This window comes from Scyliorhinus torazame, chromosome 10 (assembly GCF_047496885.1).
Source record: "Scyliorhinus torazame isolate Kashiwa2021f chromosome 10, sScyTor2.1, whole genome shotgun sequence".
Taxonomy (NCBI): Eukaryota; Metazoa; Chordata; class Chondrichthyes; order Carcharhiniformes; family Scyliorhinidae; genus Scyliorhinus; species Scyliorhinus torazame.
This window is the reverse complement of record NC_092716.1, coordinates 226,972,069-226,999,754: the sequence shown is the minus strand read 5'-3', so window position 1 is coordinate 226,999,754 and position 27,686 is coordinate 226,972,069. Positions and strand designations below refer to the sequence as shown.

Below are 27,686 nucleotides of genomic sequence, written 5' to 3'. Positions count from 1 at the left end.
TTGTGACCTATTTTGGCAGAAAGAATGGGAAGAAATGATAGACTTATGGTACAATTCTAAAGTGTGCAGGAACAGAGGGACCTGGCGGTCGGTACATGCGCAGGGGACAGGACATTTTGAAAGATGATTAACAAAACATATGGGATCTTGGGCTTCATAGACATTGAGGGGCAAAAGCAGGAAGGTACGCTGAACCATTAGAAAGCATTGGTTAGGCCCCAACTAAAGTATTGCATCCAGTCCTGGTCACCACACTTTTGAAAAGGTTGTGTAATTGTGCAGAATGATTCCAGAAATGGGATTTTAGTTATAAAGGATAAATTGGAAATGCTGGGGTTGTTCTCCTTAGAGCCAAGGTTACGGCAGGTTTGGATAAGGTAGGCCAGAGAAAAGGGCTCCCATTAGCTGATTTTGCAAAGACTAAGGGGCACCAAGTCAAGGTTGTGGCAAGAGTTACAGGGAAGTTATTTTATGCAGCGAATGGTATAGACCTGGAACCCACTGCCCACAATAGTGGGAGCAGACACAATCAATGATTTCAAAGGAAATAAACCTGCCGGGGATCAAGCTAAGGAGTGTGACTGACTGGGACTGCTCTGTGGAGAGCTCCCATGGACTTTTGAAGCCAAATGGCTTCTTTGTTGTAGGTGACTCGGACTCAAAAAAGAGTAGGGCTTGCACTGGTTAAAAAACTTTTAAAACTAAAAAAGGACTAGGATTGGCAATGATAAAAAGCAAAGTCTTAAAAGAAAACACCATTTAAGAACCTGAGGCACAGGAAATAAATGTGGAATGCATTATTTTTTTTAAAATCAAATTCCAAAATTAATCAATAAAACAGATGGTGAAAAGCAGAGGGTAACATTTTAAAGTTATGGCCTGAACAGTTGGCCAAACCAAGGGAAATACTAAAACTTAGTAGGGCTAGCGAGAGGTCAGGCCAGTGACAGTAAATGCAGTAACAAAAAAAATTAGTTCACACTGCCCAACCTTTGGACCAGCTTGGGATTTGACAATGCTAAAGATTTTTTCTCTGGTAGAATACCTCCATCTAGTGGCCCTGGTGAGAACTGATGATGTCACTTTCGTCAGGCTATCTTTAAAAACATTCTTTCAGATTATCCTACTGCTAATAAAAAAATTGCACTCCTAAATGACAGGTGCAATTTTACTATTACGGATTCATTCTTCGTGTTCATGTCTAAATCAAATAATTAGTCAAAAGCATGTCCCATACATGCCCAAGTCAATGGTCAGGTAAAGCATAGCAGACTGATTATCCTTCAGGTAAGCACTTACAAGGTTTAATTTGCCTACCAGTGCTCTTGAAAGATCCTACAGTTCTATTCAAAAGCCAGCTGCAATTCTCTACAGACCTTGACCAATACTGAACAAAGTGGTCAATTATCTAGGAGTTAGGCAAACAATGCCTGTTTAGAAAGGTAGTCCCTATTTTCTGATGGGGAACAGAAAGCTATTCAGTCCCTTGAACGTGAACCACTATTCAATTAGACAATGGCTCATCTACCTACCCGCGTGCATTAACAGCTTTACGGTGAATTGACACTACACTTTGCGAGAAGGTTTTCTGCCATCACCCCTTAACAGCTGAAATTTTTGAAGATTTTGAAACTTATTCTGGACACCTATCACAGGAAAAGGTTTCGCCTTATCAAATGCTTTAATCATAAACAGTCAAATTACATCCTCTACTCAAGTGATTTCCAGTCCATTTATGGCCTGGAACAAGTTTTCCACTGATTTTTCAGGATCCAAAATCCATGCAAGTCATTTTATTTAAAAAGTAATCATCTTCAAACCAAAGTTTACATTTACAAATGTACACAAGTTTATTGGACAAGACAGTTAAATGACAAACCACCGCAATTTACATTTTTAAAAATACAGAAAAGACGAACTGCAAAAAACAAAGGTGCAATGTATCCCTACAGTGCACTAGCTTAATAAAGAAAACTGCTCAAAAAACACGCAGTAAAACAGTGAACAACTGTTATTTCATTTAATTCACATAATTAAAAGTATCCTCTGGAAAAGCCTATTTCTAGTACAGCAATGATTGTTTATAATGCTAAATTAATTTTACAGCAAGTGTACAACACTGACTAATATAGCAGCAGTTTTTCCACGACATGTTCATCCATGGTGTCTGTCATGGAACTCCCAACGTCTACAAAGTGCTCCCAGTACAATGTATAACATGGTTCAAGTACATCCTCCAGATGTACACAGTGAGTTATAAACCCCACACCAGGCAGATTTACAGAATTCATGGTGCATGAGCCATTGAATAAAATGTCTCTATATTTTTTAATTGATCTCTGTCCTCTTTATTCAAAGGGTATATAAAAATCAAATTTAAGACCACATAGGCAGTAGCCTAAATCAAGTTTTTGACAAAAGAATATTCTCAGCGAGTCCTACAGTTGTGTGGTAACTAAACCGGCAACAACTCAAAAATACCCAGTTTAAAAAACAAAATCAGCTCATTCACCATGAAGGTTTCAGTATATTGTAAGGCTAAGAGAACGGTTGATTTTTTTCCCAATGATCCTTGTACTTCTGTTACTTTGCATGGTAGACCTAGTTGTCATTCGGTCTGTGAATAATACTCTCTCTTCGGCTACTGCTTTTGCCATTTGTGCCTTCTTCAGTTCTCTGAAATAATAAAAAGGTTCATCATCTCATGCAGCATGTCAACTCCAGCAGCTTTGTAGAAAGGGTTCAAAATTTCCTTTTCCGACAACAAATTGGTAGATCAATGTGTTCAGACAAAGACAGATACAATGCAATTGTACTGTTGGAAAGACAATAATTTTTCAATCCATAGACAATTATTCTGTCCTTCAATACAATGCGAATTAATATTCCTGCTGCTTTAGTTTTTACAAGTCATAAAAAATGTATTTATTAGTGTCTAAACTTCAGTTGCATTCCTATACTTCACTATCCACATGTCAGAAGACAATCCAGAGAGGTTGAGGGAGAAGGTGAGAAAAAGGGGAAGAGAGAAGGAATTAAAAATGGACAGCGAGAAAAGACAAGACATGGAAAAAAGGAAATAAGCCAACTTAAGAGCAGTGAAGTTTGGGGTAAGACAAAAAAAAGGTAATCTGCTACAGTAACTTTAGCAAAAAGTGGACTTAATCATGGCATGTTTTGGGCCGTGCATAGCAGGAAGAACTGTACAAGAATGAGATGCTCAAATACCGATTCGGGAGAAACCACAGATTTGAGCCAGGGAGGTGGGATGGAAATTTTCGGAAATGGGAGGAGAAGGGATTAAGACACTAAAAGATTTGTTTCCTTGGGGTCGGTTTGCAGGACTGAAGGAGTGGAAGCGAAGTATGGGTGGAGCAGGGGGAAGTGTTTAGATACATGCAGGTTTGAGATTTTGCCAGAAAGAAGATACAGGGCTTCCCGGTGGAGCCGGCCTCCACATTGTTAGAGGAGGTGCTGACAACAGGGGGAAATGAAGGAGGGGGTAGTGTCAGCGGCATACAGGGCTATTTTGGAAGAGGAAAAGGCACCACTGGAAGGGATCAAAGCAAAGTGGGAGGAAGAGTTGGGAGAGGATATGGAGGCGGGGTTCTGGTGTGAGGTACTCCGGAGACTAAATGCCTCCACCTCGTGCGCGAGGTTGGGGCTGATACAGCTGAAGGTGGTATACAGAGCACACCTCACGAGGGAGAGGATGAGCCGATTCTATGAAGTAGATGATGTGTGTGAACGTTGCGCCCGGGGCGGGGGGGGGCTAATCACGTTCATGTGTCCAAGGCTGGAGGATTACTGGAAGGAGGTTTTTAGGGTAATTTCTAAAGTAGAGCACGTGAAACTGGACCCAGGCCCCCGGGTGGCCATATTCGGGGTGTCGGACCAGCCAGGGTTGGAAACGGGTTCGGAGGCACATCTCTCCAACCTGTGCCCTGGCGTGGCGGGGGTACCTGTTGGAATTCTGGACTCTTGAGAAGGTTAAGTTTGAACTAAGGGGAAGGATGGAGGGGTTCTACAATTCATGGGCATTATTCACTTTCAAGAACTGGATAACATCGAACATTAGTTTTTGGGGGGGGGGGGGGGTGGAAGGGCTGTGGGGAGCGGGGCGGTGTGTGTTAATGGTGACTATGGGCGATTCCGGATTCCTGTGTGTCATTTGTTTATGTAAACATGCGGGCTAATGTTTGGGGTTTGGTGGGAGGATGGAATCGTTGTTATTGATATGGGGATTGACATATTTGTTACTGATTATTGTTTATATGGGTGGGTGTAAATTTGGGAGAAAATGTGAAGGAGAATAAAAAATATTTTTTTTAAAATAATGAAATGGTCGAGAATATAAAAGCAGAATCAGAGCAGCAAAGAAAACATGTAAACAGAAATAAAATTACCAAGATTTTACAATTCTTTTCCATTTAGACTTTATATGATCTAAAAATATGGAGTAAAGTATAGTTTAAACATTACTTTCTAGGCGATGTGTGTAGTCGTTTCTGCACATTAAGTTCAAATGTCAGGAAGTACAGCTAGCTGAAGGAGATTGTGGAAGAAAAGCTTACTTTTGCAAAAGTGCGTTTTTGAATTTTTCTGCATTCAGTTCTAACCGAAGTTGATCTGCACTCTTCCTTGCAGTTGGAAGCAGAACTGAATGTCTGATTAAAGTACTTGCAGAGGGTCGTTTCTCTGGATCTGGATGGAGCATTAGCTGTAAAAAATTTATTTGAAGTAAGCAGCCATTTTTCACAGTGCAACTTATCAAGTCTCTCCCTTGAAAATTCACCTTCCCTACAGAGAGGTATGAGGTGCGGAAATCTAAATCTCATGGAATAATACAGCAGAGAAGGGACCCTTTGGTCCAACAAGTCTGCACGGACGCATGAGAAATGCCCAAACTTCCGACCTAATTCCATTTACCAGCACTATGGGCTACATAGCCTTGAATGTTATGACAAGCTCATCCAGGTACTTTTTAAAAAGGATATGAGGGAACCCGCCTCTACCACCCTCCCAGGCAGTACATTCAAAATCTAAAATAATTTTGCTAGTCATATATCTTTCTTACTTTCAATAAATCCATAAATTCCTGAGAGTGTGTTTGGGGAATTGTCGGAAGTTTTCCTTGCCGAATTTCATGCCACTTTTCCCCATTGGTTGGCAATGGCTCTGCACCAGCAGCAGATATAACAGTGAGGGCAAGAGCAAAAATATCTGCTTTTAGCAAATATCTGTAATCCTGAAATAGAAACAAAACATTTGAAAAAAATATCCTTGAACAGAACAAGCTGTACTCAATTTTGAATGAGAGTAGGGTAAAAAGGATAAGTGTGCAGTTAGAAACGAGACACTGTAAAACGTTAATTAAATTCATTAAATGCATTGCGCTGATAAAACTCACTAAGACACCCATCCACAATTCACCAATTAACTTGGTGAAAAAGGTGAAACAGCATACTAAACATAACAAATCGATCCAAGTCTCAATTACTCAGTGCCGAAACTTCCTGAATCATTGGAAACCATGGAGTGAATTCTCCGCTGGCAGGATTCTCCGTTCCAACAACGCACCCCACCCCTGGGTTTCCCGACAGCGCGAGGGGTCTACAATGCGAAATCCCATTGGCCAGCAGTGGGAACAGGGAATCCTGCCACCAGCGACATCACGCCACCCAGAAATCCGCGGCTGGGGGGGGGGGGGGGGGGGGGGGAGAGAGAGAGAGAGGAGAGAGAATTTACCCACATATATTTAAATTCTCATTTGTGATCAATCTGTCCATCAGCTTCTTTCAAACAAGCCACTGGATCAGAAGCAGAAAAACAGAGGTGGTGGAGAAACCCAGCTGGGAGAACATGGTTATAGCAATCAGAGTATGTGAATAGCCTATTTTGTAAGAATTATGCTCACACTGCTCTGCCTTCAAATAAAAAAAGGGGAGAAAGAATTCCACGTTACACTTTAAAGACTGCAAATTTTCTTAGTTGTATAGCAAGTATGTCATGTAAAATATGTTGTAACTCTTATTTGCTCAACTAGATGTTGGAGTACTTGCTTACTACAATAAACTTTCAAGCTTCAAATGTAGAACACGTTACACATGGAGAAAATTGAGTAGCAAAATAGCACCATTATGTTCACTTGTGCAATATATGTACAAGGTTGATTCAGAGTAAACGATGCAATCTCACAAACAAATATTGATATTTACATGATATGGGATACAAATTGTGAGCTGCAACAGAATACTTCAAGCACATCAAAACAATATTGTAGCAGATCCATATTCTCCACACCTCACCAGCACAATTTTGGTTGAACTGGTGGAAAGGTCACCGTCCTCACAATTTAGCTTGGCAGAAGAGTGAATAGGTTAACATTTGCTGAGATCCACGTAGTCCATGTATCAAATTACTTCACTGAACTCCCTTCAAAAAATTGCACATCCAAATGGTGGAAAGTCACATTTGTAATTGCATAATTAATTGAAAACATGTATGCTTTTTTTATATGGGGAGATGAGAGGAGATGCAAGTTATAATCTGTTCCTTTGCATATGTTGCCAAAAATTCACATGCTACAAATCCATTTCAACAATCCTAAACATTACCTCTTGTAGTACTTCATTGGCCAAGAACCGACTATCTCCCTCCTCGACATGAGGATTGGATACACGAGTAACATGCCCAAGGTCACCTGATTATAAAAATAAATTTGAAATTACAAATCAAATTTAGATCTGTAGACCTCATAGCCCAGGAAGAGGACGATTCCACCCAGTGTCTTTGAAAGAGCTGTATCCAAATAGTCTGACTCTCCTACTGTTTCGCCATAGTCCTGTGAATCTTTCCTTTTCAAGCATATACGCAAATCCCTTTTAAAGTAAGTCAGAATTTGCTTCCACCAACTCTTCAGGCAGTATATTACAGATTAGAATTCTCCACATTAAAAACATCATCTCACTGGTTATTTTTCTAATTCTAAATCTGTCCTGTGGTTACTGCCCTAGCCACAAGTGGAAAGATTATCTTTATTCAAAATTGCCATCTTATCAAAACAAATTGTGAAGTAACAGGTTATACCTATTTTGTATACAATATTTGTTGACAATATGCAGTCATCATCATCCATCTCATCTGCCACCGAATTAGTAACAAATTTTTTGGATATAAATATGTTACCTGAAAAGAAAAGAATAAGCAACATTAACATGCAGGTCATTCGGAGATATTTTAGAAGCTAAACAAGCTGTACAGATTTTTATACCTCTTATGATCCAACCAGATGATTGCCAATAAAGAGGAGCCAACAAAGAGGAACCAAGTGTTTCTTTTGAAACAGGCACCATGAAACTACTATAATAAATGCTAGAAACGTGAAAAGGAAACATGACTAAATCAGAGGACAATGACTGAAACATAACATTGGAGATAACAGAAATCAGCATAATCATCCACATCTAGCAGACTTGATAGAGGTTCATATCATCCATTTGATAAAATTATCAGTACAGATATGAGACTTTCCATGGTTAAATAGCCAGCAAGCATTCATGCTTGATCTCGCATAAAAATGGACATTTGATTGGAAAACACCCCAGTGCCTAAGAAACGTACTCAAGCAGGAGCTGACACTTTGCTGTTACGACCCCAATTGGTGTTATAATTCGACAGGAACTCTGGCTCAAAAGATAATGGCATGTTTTTTATATAAACGTGGAGGAACTGAGTCACAGGACTACCAATTAGCTTTAACAAGGAATTTTTAAAAATAAAACATGAAAAAAATTGAATACAATACTCCCTTATATTAACAAATAACCTTTATTGTCACAAGTAGGCTTACATTAACACTGCAATGAAGTTACTGTGAAAAGCCCCTTGTCGCCACATCCCGGCACCTGTTCGGGTACACAAGAGGGCAAATTCAGAATATCCAATTCACGTAACAAGCACGTCGTTCGGGACTGGAGAGGAAACCAGGGCACCCGGAAGAAACCCACGCAGTCACGGGGAAAACATGCAAAGTCCACAGTCACCAGAAACCGGAATTGAACCCGGGTGCCTGGCACTGTGAGGCAGCAGTGCTAACCACTGTGCCGCCAAGCTACAATGGTCTCCATAGCACTAGAGTCCCTTTTAAGCATTCAATGACTGTTGTAAAACACACTCCTCTCTGAACCCAAATGAATGCCTGTGGATTTCTCCTCAAAGCCCCCAGAGGATTTTTATACCTTGAGCCACCTTGTCGCTTCCACGAGTGATTTCAAATTCTGCTCTCAAAAGTCACGTTAAAATTTTCTATTAAATTATGCTTTCTCTCCGCCACTTCTATTTCACACATCCCTTCACAAGAACACAAGAAATAGGAGTAGGCTAACAAGCCTTTAAAAGACTGCCCCATCATTCAATCCGATCATGGCTGATCTATGCCGTCCTCAACTCCTTTTCTGCACTATTTCGCCAAACCCCCTCCGTTCCTCAATCTATCAAATATTTATCCACCTTCACTTTAAATGCTTCCAATGATCCAGCCTCCATTATCCTCGGGGGCAGAGAATTCCAAAAATTTCCTTTGCCTTAAACTCCCAAGGCTCAGCCACTAATTTCCACAATATTTCAAATAATATCTCCCAAACTGTAGGAATCTCTCGCAAATTTGTCTTCTCTTTCCCACATACTCAAAAAAGTTCTACTTGCTTCCCATTGTAAGAATGACAACAGATTTTTGTCACCAAGGGACAGGGAGGAAAGTGGAGGTAAAACCACAAGTACATCCAAATAATCTTATTGTTGGGAAGAGCAGGGTCGATGGGTTGAATGTCCTACTCTGGCTCATGATTTACTTAAATACAGCAAGTATAATTTTTTAAAGGAGCAACATGCTGTGATTTAGAGATTATAATTTGATTCTGAAATTATATGGTTCTGATCCTTGAAGAACTATGGTCAACTTTTATACAATGTAGATGAAAAATGACACTGCCTAGCAAATATCACGCGACTTACATGAGGATGTATTATACATAGCACCTCTAATATAATAAAACATCTCCAGCTTCACAGCCATTTCAGATGATATTAGGGCAAAAGGCTTGGTCAAATAAGAAGGTTTTAAGTATTTAAGGAGGAAAGGAGGTGTTCCATAAAAACCTAGACAGTTACGGCATGGTTGCAAATGCATCAGAGATGCAGAAAAGGCCATTGAGGAATTTGATAAGATGAATGAGAATCATATAGAAAATTTGGATGTTAGAACACATGCAGCAGTTTCAACATGCTCCAGTTTATGGATGGCTCGTTCTCCCAAAAAAATGTAACTGAAAAATTCTTCAAACTGCACTTGCCATTTTTCTCCTTTATTTATAGGCAAGCAAGTTAAATGTGGATATAAATTATAGTAAAGCATAGACTTACTAAAAAATATCAAGAGATCTAGATACTTACTTGGTTTTATATCCATATGTACTAGGGACATACTGTGAATATATTTTAGCCCCCGAGAAACTTGCAATAGTAGGTCTCTTAGCTCTGGTTCATTAAAGTACTGTTGGTTCTTATAATTTTCTGCTATTGCATCCGATAGGCTTCCACCTTTCAAAACAAACCATATGTAAAATATTATTGTTTGGACTGTCCCAATTTAATAGCTCAGTTGTAGGCTAAGCTCCCAAGTTTTCTTGCATGTAAACAGGCACATTTTCTTGAGTGCCAATAGTACACAGGTTGAGCACCCTTATTGTAAATTCCAAAAAGCTCTAAATTCCACTTTTTTTTTTTTGAGCGCCGAAATCATGGTTCTAGTAAAAAATGACATGGTGTTCACCAGAGATCCGCTATCTATGCAACGTTTCACAACTATACCTGTACAGGTATTCCAAAATTAGTAAAATTCCAGAGTGTGGACTCGATGGGCCGAATGGCCTCCTTCTGCACTGTAAATTCTATGATAATCTATCTATGATAATCCAAGACACTCTAGGCCCCAAGTATTTTGAATAAGGGATGCTCAACCTGTACTTATTAATCTAAGTTAACACAATGTTTTAATTTAAAAACCTACCATTACAGTACTCATTTTGTATGAGCATATGGTCATCTTCAGCCCAGGCTGAATAATAACGAACTACATGCGTGTGCTGTCCTAGCACCGCATGTGCATAGACTTCCCTCAGCGCATTCTGTCTGTGAAAAAATAATTAAAGCATTCAAAATTCTGGAAATGCATAGCATTGCAGTCAGCATCAGTAAAGAGAAAGAAAAAAAAGGGTAGATTGCGGTGTTCCGGGTATTTATCCAGCTGAAGGCCAAAGTAACAAACATTTAGGGAGGCCAGAAAATCTTCACCGCAGTAAGAATTCCTCAAAAATAACCATAGAAATCCAATAAAAACAAGTAAACGTAAAATGGTAAAATGATCAAAACACAGACAGAAAAAGTTCACAGGGGAAAATTATGAGGGTAGACCTTCCTTTTTCCTATTTTGAGAAACTGGGTATCATTAAATTTAATTTTTTTGGATATACAGGCAGAGTTGTCACAAATTTCAAACTACAAACATTTACAAGTTACTTACTCATCAACTGAACCTGCTAATGGCTTCTTTGAGCGTTTTATTGCATAAATACAACCATCAAGTCTCTTCACGCACTTAAAAACAGAACCAAACTCTCCAGATCCAATCTTCTCCAATTCATGAAACTCTGTTGTATATCGTGACTTCATATTACTGTCAGTGATTGGAATTCTCTAATTTAAAAAGTATGGGATAAAACAAAGGCATAAGTGAATTCAAAAATATTGTAATGTTCTGGTAGCAATAGTCAGGCTAAATACAACTGGATTACTGCTTAGTGTATAAATGAAGTCAAGTGAAAATCTGTTGAAGTGTCTCTAATGTTGATTCTAAAGATGTGGCAATATCAATACAAATCCATTCTTCATCTAAACTTCTCATCTACAGGCATCATTGATATAAATTTCCAATTTAGAAACTTACAAACTGATTCACAATAATGTCATTTTGACAATTTCAGCATTAAGATTTAGTGTTTTAATTTGTCGCTAATAATTTCTTGCACTTACCTCAAATCAAATGCAAGATACTCCATAAAATACAAGGTAAAAGTTTTGTTTGTTTACTTTGAGAATCACTGACCAAATTCCACATTAGGCACAGCACTGGAGCTTGACTCAAACTGTTATCTTAAACAAACACATTGGCCCATGACTTCCTGGTTCCCGGGGATCACATTTGGGGGTACGCCAATGCACTGGGGAAAACACTCTAGGAAGTCCCTATGAAAGGGATTACCTGGCAATTGTCATTGGGAAGTAAGCAGCCTGTGCCGTTAAAAAAAAAGCGGGGGGTGGGGAAAGAGAGGGGTTCCTCGGTGTTCCAGTTTCTCTGTGACGATGCAGCAGGGGCAAGCGCTTTTCTGCTCCTGTCTCATGCTGCCAGAGTGACGAAGGTTGAGCGAGACAGGGGCTTCCAAATTTCAAACTGGCTAAATCCATCCAGAGTGGCAATCCGCCAGATATTTATCGCCACTTTCGAGGAAGTAACAAGCCAAAGTCTTCCAACACTTAAGTCTTCTGAAAAGGCTCATGGGCCTACATCAAGCTCATAGGCCTACATCAACTGTTTTCACTTAAAACAAACAATGTTCAGCAAACCTTTTACATTGCAAATTATATTAACTCACCATACGTGGGAAAAGAGTTTGACTCTTCATTCTAACTAAAAAGGTCAGATCTGCTTTATTAAAATTAATGCCCCATTAGATATCGGCCCAAGTCTGTCTTCAGGTTGTGTTACCATTCACAGTATATACTTTCCATGAAGATCTGGATTGGATTTGTTTATTGTCACGTGTACCGAGGTACAGTGAAAAGAATTTTTCTGCGAGCAGCTCAACAGATCATTAAGTACATGGGAAGAAAAGGGAATAAAGAAAATACATAATAGGGCAACACAACATATACAATGTAACTACATAAGCACTGGCATCGGATGAAGCATACAGGGTGTAGTGTTAATGAGGTCAGTCCATAAGAGGGTCATTTAGGAGTCTGGTGACTGTGGGAAAGAAGCTGTTTTTTGAGTCTGTTTGTGCGTGTTCTGGTGTGCAGTTCTTACACAATTGTATCAGTACAACTCTCTAAATTATATAACCTCTTGATTACAGTTTGCAAACAGCTGACTAATTGGACCTGCAATTTGCTTCTAGTCTTTAATTTTGAACTATGATATCACTTGTCCAATTCAGATTAAAAGGAAAGCGATATCCCTGTAAAACGTGTATCTAATGACTTCCATCCATATAGGAGTGTAATCGTAACAAAACATATCACCACCGGCTGGCACACAGACTGTGTTCCCTCCTGATCATGTAACAGCAGGCCTTTAAAAAACTGTCCAACAGCCATACCATTACAAAAAACTGTCCAACAGCTATACCATTACTAGCACATGCTGACTGCACTTCAAAATTATTTTTTTGAGTTACTTAATTCACACCTAGAGTGACATATCTAACACACATTTTGTTATTACCTTTGCTGGCCGAAGGCTTTCATCATCAAGTTCCCCATCACTTCCGTCCATCATCTCTCTGCACAGAAACCAAAAATAATTAGGTTTTAACCTAAAGCATCCAGAAATTAATATAAAAATGATCACGGACAAGGAAATATAAAGGAGGTTTTGTGTTTGTAGAGTAAATTTGAAATTAAATAAACTTTGTACTGCATGTGTTGTACAATGTGTACAGTATGCATAATCAGTTGTCATAACTGAAGCCTTTCTTTTGGCATGCTTCAAAAATGAAAGATATTCACCTCCCCTCATTGTTTGCGCTGCACAAATTGTCTGCCACTTTTCCTATATTACAATAGTTGACTACGTTTCAATAGTACTTAATTGGCTACAAAACACTTTCCATCCCGTGGTCATGAAAATCAGTCTATAAAGACAAGTTGCAAGTTTTTTTTTTTCATTTCCAGAGTTACAAAGACATTAACTCTTGATCAGGTTATCACATTCTATCCACATCAAGACAGCTTCCACCTACACAACTCTACTCTACCTCACCATATCCATGTTTTTTTGTCACCTCGTTTCAATTTCTGCAAAGTCCCCCTCCTCCAAAAACTGCACTCAACTCTATTCTTTGCAGGGCAGTAACGTGGCACAGTGGTTAGCATTGCTGCCTCATGGCGCTGCGGACCTGTTCCTGTCCGTGTGGACTATTCACATTCTCCCTTTGTCTGCGTCGGTCTCATCCCCACAACCCAAGCATGTGCACGGTAGGTGGATTGGCCATGCAAAATTGCCCCTTAATTGGAAAAAAAATAATAATCGGGTACCTTTTCTTTGCAAATTGTAACTCAGTTCGCAGTCCCAAAAATATTGAATTCCTAATTCTATTTCCCAGATGCTTCTAATGCTTCCTCCTTTGCTACTCTCACCATTGTGTATCTGTTCCCACAACCTCCAGTGCTCAACACCCTACCTTCAGTCCCAGCTACTCAAGGCTCTCGATCTGCCTTATATCATCTGCAGTCAGATTTTCATAAAATTGGCAGGAGGTTAAAAAGTAGGACTTCTAAATGAAATGAAATGAATAATAGGGGACTCTATAGTCAGGGGCACAGATAGGCGCTACTGTGGACGTGAAAGAGAATCCAGGATGGTATGTTGCCTCCCAGGTGCCAGGGTCCAGGATGTCTCCGAACGGGTAGAGGGCACCCTGAAGGGAGAGGGCAAACAGGCAGAGGTCGTTGTACATATTGGTACTAACGACATAGGCAGGAAGGCGCATGAGGTCCTGCAGCAGGAGTTCAGGGAGCTAGGCAGAAAGTTAAAAGACAGGACCTCTAGGGTTGTAATCTCGGGATTACTCCCTGTGCCACGTGCCAGTGAGGCTAGAAATAGGAAGATAGAGCAGCTAAACACGTGGCTAAACAGCTGGTATAGGAGGGAGGGTTTCCGTTATCTGGACCACTGGGAGCTCTTCCGGGGCTGGTGTGACCTATATAAAGGACGGGTCGCATCTAAACTGGAGAGGCATAAATATCCTGGCCGCGAGGTTTGCTAGTGTCACACGGGAGGGTTTGAACTAGTATGGCAGGGGGGTGGGCACGGGAGCAATAGGTCAGAAGGTGAGAGCATTGAGGGAGAACTAGGGAATAGGGACAGTGTGGCTCTGAGGCAGAGCAGACAGGGAGAAGTTGCTGAACACAGCGGGTCTGGTGGCCTGAAGTGCATATGTTTTAATGCAAGAAGTATTACGGGTAACGCAGATGAACTTAAGAGCTTGGATTAGTACTTGGAACTATGATGTTGTTGCCATTACAGAGACCTGGTTGAGGGAAGGGCAGGATTGGCAGCTAAACGTTCCAGGATTTAGATGTTTCAGCCGGGATAGAGGGGGATGTAAAAGGGATGGCGGAGTTGCGCTACTGGTGAGGGAGAATATCACAGCTGTACTACGGGAGGACACCTCAGAGGGCAGTGAGGCTATATGGGTAGAGATCAGGAATAAGGGTGCAGTCACAATGTTGGGGGTTTAGTACAGGCCTCCCAACAGCCAGCAGGAGATAGAGGAGCAGATAGGTAGACAGATTTTGGAAAAGAGTAAAAACAACAGGGTTGTGGTGATGGGAGACTTCAACTTCCCCAATATTGACTGGGACTCACTTAGTGCCAGGGGCTTAGACGGGGCAGAGTTTGTAAGGAGCATCCAGGGCTTCTTAAAACAATATGTAGACAGTCCAACTAGGGAAGGGGCGGTACTGGACCTGGTATTGGGGAATGAGCCCGGCCAGGTGGTAGAAGTTTCAGTAGGGGAGCATTTCGGGAACAGTGACCACAATTCAATAAGTTTTAAAGTGCTGGTGGACAAGGATAAGAGTGGTCCTCGGGTGAATGTGCTAAATTGGGGGAAGGCTAATTATAACAATATTAGGCGGGAACTGAAGAACCTAGATTGGGGGCGGATGTTAGAGGGCAAATCAACATCTGACATGTGGGAGGCTTTCAAGTGTCAGTTGAAAGGAATTCAGGACCGGCATGTTCCTGTGAGGAAGAAGGATGAATACGGCAATTTTCGGGAACCTTGGATAACGAGAGATATTGTAGGCCTCGTCAAAAAGAAAAAAGGAGGCATTTGTCAGGGCTAAAAGGCTGGAAACAGACAAAGCCCGTGTGGAATATAAGGAAAGTAGGAAGGAACTTAAGCAAGGAGTAAGGAGGGCTAGAAGGGGTCACTAAAAGTCATTGGCAAATAGGGTGAAGAAAAATCCCAAGGCTTTTTACACATACATAAAAAGCAAGAGGGTAGCCAGGGAAAGGGTTGGCCCACTGAAGGATAGGCAAGGGAATCTATGTGTGGAGCCAGAGGAAATGGGCGAGGTACTAAATGAATACTTTGCATCGGTATTCACCAAAGAGAAGGAATTGGTAGATGTTGAGTCTGGAGAAGGGGGTGTAGATAGCCTGGGTCACATTGAGATCCAAAAAGACGAGGTGTTGGGCGTCTTAAAAAATATTACGGTAGATAAGTCCCCAGGGCCTGATGGGATCTACCCCAGAATACTGAAGGAGGCTGGAGAGGAAATTGCTGAGGCCTTGACAGAAATCTTTGGATCCTCACTGTCTTCAGGTGATGTCCCGGAGGACTGGAGAATAGCCAATGTTGTTCCTCTGTTTAAGAAGGGTAGCAAGGGGACTTCCGGTGATGGGAGGCGGCCGCACAATGGAGGGCACCCGTTCGGCAACGGCATTTTGGGGGCTTTAAGCCCGGTCCCAGGGTCCGCGGAGGCGGCAGAAGCAGGGAGAAGGCACGGAGGAGGCACAGTGAAGACACAGGAGGAAAAACAGAACAAAGAAAAATGTAGAGGGTGAGCAAGAAAACGGCCGGAAAAAAAACAGCTGGAGGTCCGTCGGGGAGTGAAAAGGTCACCTGCAGAGTCACCAGGAAAAATGGAGGCTGGAGCACCAGGGAAGGCCGCACTGCTTACGGGTGAAGAAATAACTACGGTGATGGCTACGGAATTTGAAAAGCAGTTTGGCGCAGATTGCAAAATGCATGGTGACGGTGAGGAAGGAGATGAGGGAGGTTTTGAGTGTGCTGGTGGAGGAGGCGGTTTCCCCGGTGAGGACGGAGGTGGCGAGCGCAGTGGCGGAGGTGCGAGAGCAAGGGGAGGCGCTGAAGGAAGTGGAGGAGACGTTATTGCAGCACGGTGATCAACTTGCCTCGATGGGGAAAGAGATGCAGAAGGTGATGGATACTAACAAGGATCTGCGAGGAAAAATGGAAGACCTGGAAAACAGATCCAGGCGACAGAATTTGAGGATTGTGGGGCTGCCCGAAGGAGTTGAAGGACCGAAGCCGACTGAGTATTTTGCCGCAATGCTGGCAAAACTATTGGGGGAGGGGGAGGATCCCTCCCGATATGAACTGGATCGGGCTCATCGGTCGTGGAGGCCTGTACCAAAGGCGAGTGAGCTGCCAAGGGCAGTGACTCTGTGCTTCCGTAGGTACAAGGTGAAGGAGAAGGTCCTGAGCTGGGCCAAGCAGAAGCGGGTGGTGCAGTGGGCTGGAGCTGGTATACGTGTATACCAGGACTTAGCAAGGTGCGGTGTGGCATTGTATATCCAGCGAAGCTGAGGGTGACTTACAAGCTCAGGGACTTTTATTTTGGAACGGCGGAAGCAGCGGAGGAGTTTGCGAAAGCAGAAGGACTGTGGCAGAACTGACAAATTGAGGAATGGCCATGTGCTGATGTAACCTCATGACTGTATTTTCTTCTTTTTTGTATCACTGCACGCGGGTGTAGAGATTAAAGGAGCCAATGTGGTATATATTTGGACAAGGGAAGGGACGGGACTTTCACGCGAAATGATTTCTTTGGGGTGTAGGTGGATATGCGGGGTATGTGTGCTAAAAGGGGATCTTTGGGCTTTGCTAGGGCCGGGCAAGTGGGAAAGGGACCCGGGCGGGGGCCTCCACGCTGGCCGGTTTAAGCCGGCCAGTGAACGGGAGGTGGGGGGAGGGGCTGCGGCCATCGGAGCCTGGCAGAACAGGGTCCGAGTGGTCTAGCCGGGGTGGAAAGTTGGGGGAAAGGAACCGAGATTGTGAGGAGGAGTTTTACAAGAGGCAGTGGACGGGAGGAGCTGGAGACCTGTGGTGGGTGGGGGGGTTATGTTAACATGCGGGTTGAGGTTCGGGGGTTGGTGGGTAGATGGGATCGTTGTTATTATGGGGACTGACATATCTTGCTGATTATTGTTTATTGTTGATGGATGTAAATATGGGAGAAAATGTGAAAAAGGAGAATAACTTTTTTTTTTTTAAAAAAGGGTAGCAAGGATAATCCAGGGAACTACAGGCCGGTGAGCCTTACTTCAGTGGTAGGGAAATTACTGGAGAGAATTCTTCGAGACAGGATCTACTCTCATTTGAAAGCAAATGGACGTATTAGTGAGAGGCAGCATGGTTTTGTGAAGGGGAGGTCGTGTCTCACTAACTTGATAGAGTTTTCCGAGGAGGCCACAAAGATGATTGATGCAGGTAGGGCAGTGTACTTCAGTAAGGTCTTTGACAAGGTCCCTCATGGTAGACTAGTACAAAAGGTGAAGTCACACGGGATCAGGGGTGAGTTGGCAAGGTGGATACAGAACTGGCTAGGTCATAGAAGGCAGAGAGTAGCAATGGAAGGATGCTTTTCTAATTGGAGGGCTGTGACCAGTGGTGTTCCACAGGGATCAGTGCTGGGACCTTTGCTGTTTGTAGGATATATAAATGATTTGGAGGAAAATGTAACTGGTCTGATTAGTAAGTTTGCAGACGACACAAAGGTTGGTGGAATTGCAGATAGCGATGAGGACTGTCGGAGGATACAGCAGGATTTAGATTGTCTGGAGACTTGGGCGGAGAGATGGCAGATGGAGTTTAATCCGGACAAATGTGAGGTAATGCATTTTGGAAGGTCTAATGCAGGTAGGGAATATACAGTGAATGGTAGAACCCTCAAGAGTATTGAAAGTCAGAGAGATCTAGGAGTACAGGTCCACAGGTCACTGAAAGGGGCAATACAGGTGGAGAAGGTAGTCAAGAAGGCATACGGCATGCTTGCCTTCATTGGCCGGGGCATTGAGTATAAGAATTGGCAAGTCATGTTGCAGCTGTATAGAACCTTAGTTAGGCCACACTTGGAGTATAGTGTTCAATTCTGGTTGCCACACTACCAGAAGGGTGTGGAGGCTTTAGAGAGGGTGCAGAAGAGACTTACCAGGATGTTGCCTGGTATGGAGGGCATTAGCTACGAGGAGCGGTTGAATAAACTTGGTTTGTTCTCACTGGAACGAAGGAGGTTGAGGGGCGACCTGATAGAGGTCTCCACAATTATGACGGGCATAGACAGAGCAGAGTGGATAGTCAGAGGCTTTTCCCCAGGGTAGAGGGGTCAATTACTAGGGGGCATAGGTTTAAGGTGAGAGGGGCAAGGTTTAGAGTAGGTGTACGAGGCAAGTTTTTTTTTTTTTAAATAAACACAGAGGGTAGCGGGTGCCTGGAACTCGCTACCGGAGGAGGTGGTGAAAGCAGGGACGATAGTGACATTTAAGGGGCATCTTGACAAATACATGAATAGGATGGGATTAGAGGAATACGGACCCAGGAAGTGTAGAAGATTGTAGTTTAGTCGGGCAGCATGGTCTGGAGGTTTGGAGGGCCGAAGGGCCTGTTCCTGTGCTGTGCATTTCTTTGTTCTTGTTCTTTGTATCGTAACCTCTGAATTATTCCCAGCTGATGTGTTAATGAAAGTAGAAATAGAAAGCTAGGGACATTATGAATGGTGCAGAAAAGAGTGCTTCAGATTGTGGAGGTATTGGGACCAATCCTGGGGCAGCAGCATATATTCAACTGTGATAAGCAGCATCTCAGCAGGAATGGGATCAATGTCCTCTCAGGCAAATTGACAGGGTGGCTGAGGAGGGTTTTGACAGGGGGATGGACACTAGCATATAGAAGCAGAAAATAAAAGAGGATGAAGGTTAATAAAGGAGTGAAACTGTTGAATACTAGAGAAGGAAGTAGTACCAGATTAATTAGGAATGAACGAACAGGAATATTTTTTTAAAATCACAAGAGTGCATGTACGTAGACGGTCAAAGTGTGATGAATACAATTGGTGAGTTACAAGCAGAAATAACCATGTGGGAGCATAATGTAGGGAAAGTGATAGAAACATGGGATGGGATTCTCCACCGGCATGATTCTTCACTTTGCCGGCACCCGGGGGTTTCCCAACAGATTGGGGTTGCCCTACAGTGGGAAGCCTCATTGATCAGCCAGCGTAACGGAGAATCCCGCCGGCAGGTCGGGACAGAAATGTGGCATGGCGGGGTGGAGAATACAGACAAAGGAGTTCAGAAAAGAGGGAAGGAAAAAAGGGAGGTGGGATGTTAGTACTGATTAGAAGACACTATGGCATTGGAAAGAGTGATTTCCTTGGGCGGGAGAGGTCAGAATCCATTTGGTTAGAATTTAAATGCAGAAACAATTAAGATCACACTCATTGAAGTATTCTCTAGGCCTCCAAATCGTGTCGTGCAGATACAGAAGCAAATCTGCAGGGAAATCAGAGATATGCAGGTTAGCTAAATTGCTCCTAAGTGTCCAAAGGTTATGTGGGGTAAAGGGGATTGGGTAGGGTACTCATTTGGAGGGCCGGTGCCGAGTTAAGGGGCCAAAAGGCCCCCTTCTACACTGTAGGAATTCTAGGTGCAAGAACTCGCAATACTGGGGGACTTTAATTATTCAACAATTGATTGTTGCAGTAAAGGGCAAGGAGGGGAAAACATTTCTGAAATTTGTTCAGGATGTTCTTGGTCCAAAGAAGGAGGCATTGCTGGAGGATAGGGTGGGTCCAAGGAGTGGTCCAAGGAGTGAACTTGGTTAAAGTGTTAACTGTTATGATATGGTTTAGACCAGCAGACAAAGCAAGAATCCATACTATAATGTCCAAATTGGAAGAAGGCATTTCAATGGGAAGAGATGGGATCTTGTCATTGTAAAATGAAACCAAACATTAACAGGAAACTATTATAGTGGGTGATCTTTAAGGAAAAAATGTTACATGGGCAGTCAAAAAAAAGGGAGAAAATCAGGGGAACCAAAGTCAGGGCTCCTTGCTTGGCAAATAAAATAAATTATGATGAAACAAAAAAGTGTTATTATGTATGTCAAGAGGTGAATTCATCAAGCAAATAAAAGGGAAGAGAAGAGAAAAACCCGACTAAGAATGGAATGGCAGTGAACATAAAAGGGAACCCAAGAATCTTTGCCAGCATGTAAATTGTAAGCAGGTAACTAAAGGCAGGGAGGGCCTATTAGAACAAAGAGGGTGATAGGTGGTTAAAAGTACAGTGAAAGGCTGGAATACTTCATGAGTACTTTACTACTAATGAATAGGATGCTGAGCAAGCATTGGTACAAGTTGAGATAGGCAAGAATGGGGTGAAAATTAGTAGGTAGTCTTTCCAGCACATTATCACTATACTAGAATAGATAAATCACCTGACCTGGATGGCCTGCATCCAAGGTTGCAATGGGAATTAGCAAAGGTAGCGGAAGGGTCTTCCATAATCTTCCACTCTTCCCTAAAAATAGTGGGGACTTGATCGGGTGACCTGTACGACTTCCTGTGATTAGAGAAGATAAAGTATGAAGTAAGGGGCTCTTCAGGAGGGTTTGAGGAAAGATGGGGGATGTTTGTGGCCGTGTTTGAGGAGCTGCTCGTCATGGGGGGAGGGGGGGGGGGGGGGGGGATGTGTGCGAAAAAGTATGAATTAAGGGGCTCTTCAGGGGGGTTTGAGGAAAGGTGCAGGACGTTGGTGGCCGTGTTTGAGGGGCTGTTCGTTGTGGGGGAGTGAATAAGGGGAAAAAAGACTGTATAGTTGATTGTTGGGAAGTATGTTTCCCTGGGTGTTTATTCGCTGTAATCGGTTTTGATACATGTTTGTAATAAAATGAATTAAAAAAAAAAGTGGGGGGGGGGGGGGGGGGGGGGGGGATTTACCAGATGATTGAGTGTGCCAAATGTGACACACTTGAAAATACCCAAGGATATTCATTAACTGCAAACACTTCAAAATCAATGATTTTTAAAAATAATCAGAAGAGAAAAATAACCAGCCACTTCAGATTTACAATTAAGGAGAGCCAGCAAAAAGGTGTAAATGACAGGTGCTTGACTAATCGAACTGAGTTTTACGGTGAAGTAACAGAAGTTGAAAGGAATGCAATGCATATTATCTATATGCATTCCAAGAAATAATTTTGTACATGAGATTATTCAGATACTGTAGCATCAGTGTTAACTTAGATTTTAAACTATGGTAAATGGTTGCTTTACAAGCTGTAGGAAGTGATGTTCCCAAAGGTTCAATGCTAGGTGGACTATTTTATTTGGTTTGCCCATCATCCCAAACTTGGACGTGGTAAGCAGTAAGTTATCTCTACCATCTCCATGTCTACCAATATTTTGTCTACATTTTCTTGATTAGTAAACACTGATATTAAAATACTCATTAAGTATTCGAGCCATACCTTGAATTTTCTATCGACTGCAAAACAACAACTAAGCTAGAAAAATGGGTAGACAAGTACCAAGTGGAATTAAATGGAGTGTGATTATTTGGGCCTCAGGAAATAGTCACAGATTACATACATAGTGAGGTGAAGCTAGCCAAGATTGGCCTTCAAATAATGTCAGCTGTGTCTTTTGCTTGCTTATATTAGTTCAATTACTTGCATTTAGCAGAAGGGAGAGGCAATATAGAATTAAACAACTTGATTGAAGGACATTCAGGGGAGTTGGGATAATATGCACAGATTATTGAAGGTGGCAGACCATATTTAGAATAGTTAACAAAGCATGTGAGTACAAAAGCAGAATGTATGCTGAACCATCATGAAGTTCTGGTTGTGGCCTAACTACAGAATTGCATCCCGTTCTGGTCATTGAACTTTAGGAAGGATGCAAGGATCCTTAAAAAGAGTGCAGGAGATTTACCAGAATTATTCCAGGGTGATGGATCTTAATGACAAGGTTACTTTGGGAGAAGCTGGGCTGTTCTCTTTGGAGCAAAGTAGATTGAGGGAGATGCACAAGATTATGACAGGTTTAAATAAGGTACAATAAGAAAAGCTGTCCCTATTAGCTGAAGGACACGGATTTAAGATTTTGGGCAAGTGATGCAGGGGGAATGGGAGAAATAACTTTTTTTTTCCCGAACATACACAATACTGACCTGGAACACTACCTAGGAGAGTGGTTAGAACAGAGATGGTCAAAGATTTCAAAGGAAATTGGATAGGCACTCGAAGGAACTAGCAGCAGGGCTACAGGGATATGGCAGAAAAATAAGACTGATTGGGTTTGTCTAGACTTGTCTCATGATGAACATAATGAGCTGAATGGCGTCCTCCTGTGCCAGAATGACTCCTTTTGCCAGCTGAAAATCTATTCTGTCCAGCCCCCCCCCCCCCCGTGCCAAAAGTTCTATGCAAATATACTACTTTATATAAATGGTATAATTTTTGTACAAAAGTCTATTTACCATATGATATTATTTATCATACAAATTTATTAGTCTGTGCCCAAAAACATTCCTCCTTAGCTAAAGAAGATTTGCCATCCTCTCAGTCACTCACTGTGTCAATCACCTAACAGGCCTGACCTCCTCAATTCTCCAGGCTCAGCACTGATTCTCTCCGCTCCATGACTAGCTTGACACTGGATGAAAGTTCTAACTCTAGCAATTAATCCCACTTTCAATATAAAAATTAGATCAAACTTTAGATTAGAGCAAGTCTTTGCAGCAAATTCAGGAAAAATCTGGGGGCACTGTGAGCCGCTAATTGCAAGAACCAAGGTCATTAAGGGAGTTCAGAATTTAGGGATTTGGGCAGAGCAGAATGATATGAAGAAACTACTTCCACTAGGAAAAAGGTCAGTAACCAGAGGGCATATTTAAGATAATTGCCAAAAAAAACAGAGGAGGGGAGAATTCATAAAGTTATAATCTAGAATGCATTGACTAAAAGGATGGTGGGAACAGATTCGTAAGTGCTTTCAAATTTGAAGTAGATATATACTCAAATAAATGGAGAACAGGCAGTGGCATGGGGAGGGGAAAGTGAGGGGCAGAACTAATTGTTTAGAACTTTCCTAGAGCTACCACAAACATAATAGGCCTCCCTTAGTGTTGTATCATTCTATCATCTGACTGACACCACAGGCACATTTTTTTTAATTAAAAGAGAAAAACCTAACTGTTTTTCTTAAAAAAAGGGGGGGGGGGGGGGGGGAAAGAGAGAAACCAGGGGGAAAAAAAATAATTGAGAAGAGGGGAACAATCTTTGAACAACATCACAAGAGGAGTGCACTTTAAAACCAATTCATCAAATATAAAATGCCACTTAAGATGTCATAACCAAAGCAGACATTGCTGAACTGGTCGTGTCAACTTGTCTTATATTTTTACATCCAATCCACATCTAAAACAGCTGTTAACAGTTCGTTAAGAAGTAGCATTAGGCAATGTTGTTTAGATTCACTTTGAACAGAAGGCCATGGCAGGTAAAATTAGTTTCCAAATCAAGCATTTCAGGTGTGCAAGATCTGGAAGTTTACTACAGTTGTATTATATCATAACTTGAAAAGAGCTCAATATGTACCCGTCCCAATATGTTCTTTTCCTCCTTTGGCACTGTGCAGATGAAGAATGGATATACATGGAGTCTGGAGTGAAAGGGTTAACGTTGACATGTAGAGTTTTATTCCTGTTGTAGTCACAGGGCATTCTTTCAGACTGCTCAACATTCCGGAAGAGAGCCCCTCCCCGGCGTCTTACTGAGCTGGAACTCAGGCAACTCCTAACCCTCGCCTTGGACAGCAAACTCTGGAAAGCACAAACATCAAATACATCATCATCCTCACTTTAACTCATCAACAACTATCTACAATATGGTCAATGTTAGAATTAACATGTTAAGTTTTTTGCTTGGCTCAGCGATAGCACTAAGTGCTATGGACTTTGGAGATATTAAACAGAAGCCTGCTCAAGTGGCCCCACAGAACTTTTTGTCTTCTGTGCAACCAATGCAACTTGAGATTATCTGCTCCAATAATTGTATATATGACCTTGCTGTACAAAAACTGGCTGCTATTTGTGCAGGAGTGCTAGCAGTTCAAAGGAACTGCACAGGCTTTGGGACATTCCTGGGGTGATGTAAACTCAACTTTGTAATGTAATCATAAATGTTTTAAACTTTTTAAAATATATATATTCCAGGTGTAAAATAGAATGTGTACACACTTAAACATGCAGGGAATACCAAATTCCAAACAAATCTAAAAGCACCAACAGTATATACAAACATGAACGCGTCATGTATAGTAAACTCCACACGTGACTAGTTCAATAAGTCAAACAAATCCCGCCCTTCCTATAAAAACAAAATAACCGATACGCATGAGAGACGCCAAGAAAACACCAAAGAGTTTTTTTTTAAATCACGAAATAGTCAAACCAATACAAAGATTTGCTCTCCCGTAATTCTCACACTGGCTGCCATGCGTAGTTACTTGTAAACGTGCACGCGGAATTATTCGCCTTGCCGCTCCCCCAGTGCAAATCCACGTGTTACAAAGCGACAAGCCTGTACACGTGCATAGTCTGAGCGAGGGGTGCGCATAATGTGTCAGGCTTAGGAGAAAAGAGCAAAATTAGTTTAAGTGGTGGAATATGCAAAACCACCTGCAAACTTATTTATTGCCTTGCGGTTTCTATTACAGTTACAGCGTTGCAAAAGCTGTGCCGTTTTCCCTTTCAATGATTTCAAAGAAAATTCAATTGTTAAGGCAAGGCGATTTACGATTAACCAGTCCAAAATGTCCGAGTTTTTAAAACTACTTCAGAAGATGGAAAGTCACGACTCGACCACAGAATTCACACAAAAGCAGTGGGAATAAGATGATTTCGCGTATTCGGTAAAACGTTGGTCTATTTTAAACTAAAATATATTGAAGTCCCACATTTTTCCAGTATCATCTGGGGTCTAGGAAACAGTTCCCTTCAATAGCCTGGATACAATATTCTAATTTATAAGCTGCATATTCTTCGACGATGGCTTCTAAAGCAAACAGATCAAACAGATCCTTAAAGATCAAACATTATTTGGCAATTTGAGGGGCTAACACCAAATTATAGATACTAAAATGGGTATATTGATTGGTTAGGTTTGATTTTTAAAATACTTAACCATACAGGCCAATTTCAATATTCCAGTGAAGCCACAGCAAGTCAACTGAAATATGATCATTGCCTGAAACAAATGAGAACCTAATCTCGATGAATTAACTACATCAATTTATGATCACCATAGCCAAAGGAATCTGATCACATTCAAATATTTCACATAGTAAAAAGCAATTTCGGCATAACCATACATCATTTTCATCCTAAAGCAACATTTCCCCATATAATACATGACTAGAATGTACACAATTTGAAACAGACTGGAAGCCAACTTAAAGGTCCTGGACCCAAAACATTAGCTCTTTTCTCTCGCCACAGGTACTGTGAGGCTAAGTCCCATTTTTATTTCATACAACTCTCGAATTCCCTCAAACTTCACAATCTCTTTGGACAGAAGAAAAGAGCTTGGTCAAACATCTCCTTACATAACTTGGTGCAAAATTTAATAATACTCCTGTAAAGCACCTTGAGACGTTTTATTAAACACTCTACGAAAATCCAGGTGGCTTTTGTCGAATTGAAACTTTTCTTGCATTCCCTACCAAATCATAAAATTCTCATCAATACCCATCACATATGACCAAACAGCACCAGTCTATCAATTTCACGTTATGGGCTAGATTCGTTAGCAACTGATATGCAATTCAATTATCCCGATTTTGAGATGGCAGCAAATCACCAACAGTTTAGTTACCAAACCGGGTTTCATAAACATTCACCTACCGAGTGATCTAAAACTAATTGTGGAATGTGCAAGTACACATCCAAATAACGCTGCCTGTTGATGACCCAATAGGAATAGAAACCACATCTTACATTGGGTTTTAAAATACAAAGTGAAACAACTTGATGTCTTAACACTATCGAGTTAGCTTGAGGTTAACGGGGAAAAATAGTTCAAATGTCACACATTTCCTGGTGCTTCATGCAGCCCAAAAAAGCTTTGCTACTATAATTGTGCACTACTGATGGACAATAAGCAGCGACGCCTAAATCCCATGAACGAATTAAAACTATGACCTGATACCTCGCAATACAGCTGGCAAGACTGGTAGTCAGAAAACGTAGGAGACCCCCCAAAACATTGGTCTGGTGGCACACGGGATCCATCACCTCCCCATTGCTATAGCTTCTGGATTTAGGTAAAGAAAATTCGGCCAAAGAAAACCCCAAACATCTGTTAAGGGATTGGGAGGACATATTAAAACTCTGCTCCTGGGCTTCAGGACTCGACCCCACCCATCTGCTAATGCATCAAGTACAAACATTAACAGAGAATGTCCCATTTTATACCAGTAGCCGGACAAGGGACTGAATGAGGACCGGCTCACATACTGACTGGTGTGTGTCCTCTCACCTTGGGGGTGTGCGGTGTGTCGAAGAGGCGCAGTTTGCGGAGTGTCTTGTGTGGAGGTGTGTCAGGGCAGTCCGGGATGGGGGAACTGCACTCCTCCTGCTCTCCAGCCTCTCGGATGGGCGAGCTGCACTCTTCCCTCTCGCCGCTTTCCCGGATCGGCGAGCTGGAGTTCTCTTCCAGGTCCCGGCGCTCCCGGTAATCCCGCCGGCCTTTCAGCGGGGATGGGCTGCTCACGAAGCCATCCTCCCAGCTCAGGTTACCCAACTCCAGCGCCTCGTCGCCCTGGCCCAACTCGGCGATCCCGCCGTACTTGCGCTCGGGGTCCGGCGACTCCTGGAAGGCCGAGTCCTCGGTGCTGTTGCCGCCGTCCTCCTCCTCCACGTCGCTGCTCGCGAAGGAGAGCTTCTGCACCGGGAAGGCGGAGGCCGGAGTGGGCCTGGTGCCGGGCTTGAGGCACGTTCGGTGAAAACTCATGGCCGGAAGAAAAAAGGCGAAGTCGCCGACAGGGGGGTTAGCGTAAAGCAGAAAAGTGGGGGCAGCCCCCTCGATCCCTCGCCGCCCAGACTCTCCTCACTCGGTCCCTTCTCCGCCCGGACTCTCCTCACGGGGACTGGGCCCCTCACCGCCCGGACTCTCCTCACGGGGACTCGCTTCCTCTCCGCCGGGCGCCGCTGTCCGTTGCTCCGCTGAGGCCGCTCCGCTGTCCGTTGCCCCGCCGAGGCCGCTCCGCTCCTCACGCCCACCCCACAACACGGCAACTTTCCCGCGACCGTTAGTCACGTGTCCATTTTGCTCCAATGAGGAGCGCGCTGCCCGATTTCAAAAACACCGTCACATGACCGGCGGCAGCCCGGCTGCGCGCGCATTCTCGCCGCTCGCGTCATTTTCGCGCCAAACCTCCCTGACCTCATTCAACCTTTGCTCTGCCCCCCAGGTTTCTGAACCATGTTTTTTTTCCTACATTAGCAATCATTTCTTTTATCAAATCAA

The 27,686-nt window shown here is 42.5% G+C and overlaps 1 protein-coding gene across 1 annotated transcript; it reads right to left on the bottom strand.

The window, feature by feature from the left end:
• Positions 1–1,825: 1,825 nt before the first annotated feature.
• On the bottom strand, positions 1,826–27,472 carry wee1 (WEE1 G2 checkpoint kinase). Its single transcript, XM_072466521.1, has 11 exons — positions 26,697–27,472; positions 23,757–23,980; positions 12,563–12,620; positions 10,583–10,755; positions 10,070–10,191; positions 9,454–9,600; positions 7,090–7,188; positions 6,618–6,703; positions 5,078–5,248; positions 4,575–4,720; positions 1,826–2,676 (listed from the first exon to the last, which is right to left on the bottom strand). The coding sequence occupies exons 1-11, from the start codon at positions 27,168–27,170 to the stop codon at positions 2,523–2,525; spliced, it is 1,854 nt and encodes a 617-aa protein (XP_072322622.1). The 5' UTR covers positions 27,171–27,472; the 3' UTR covers positions 1,826–2,522.
• Positions 27,473–27,686: the final 214 nt, after the last annotated feature.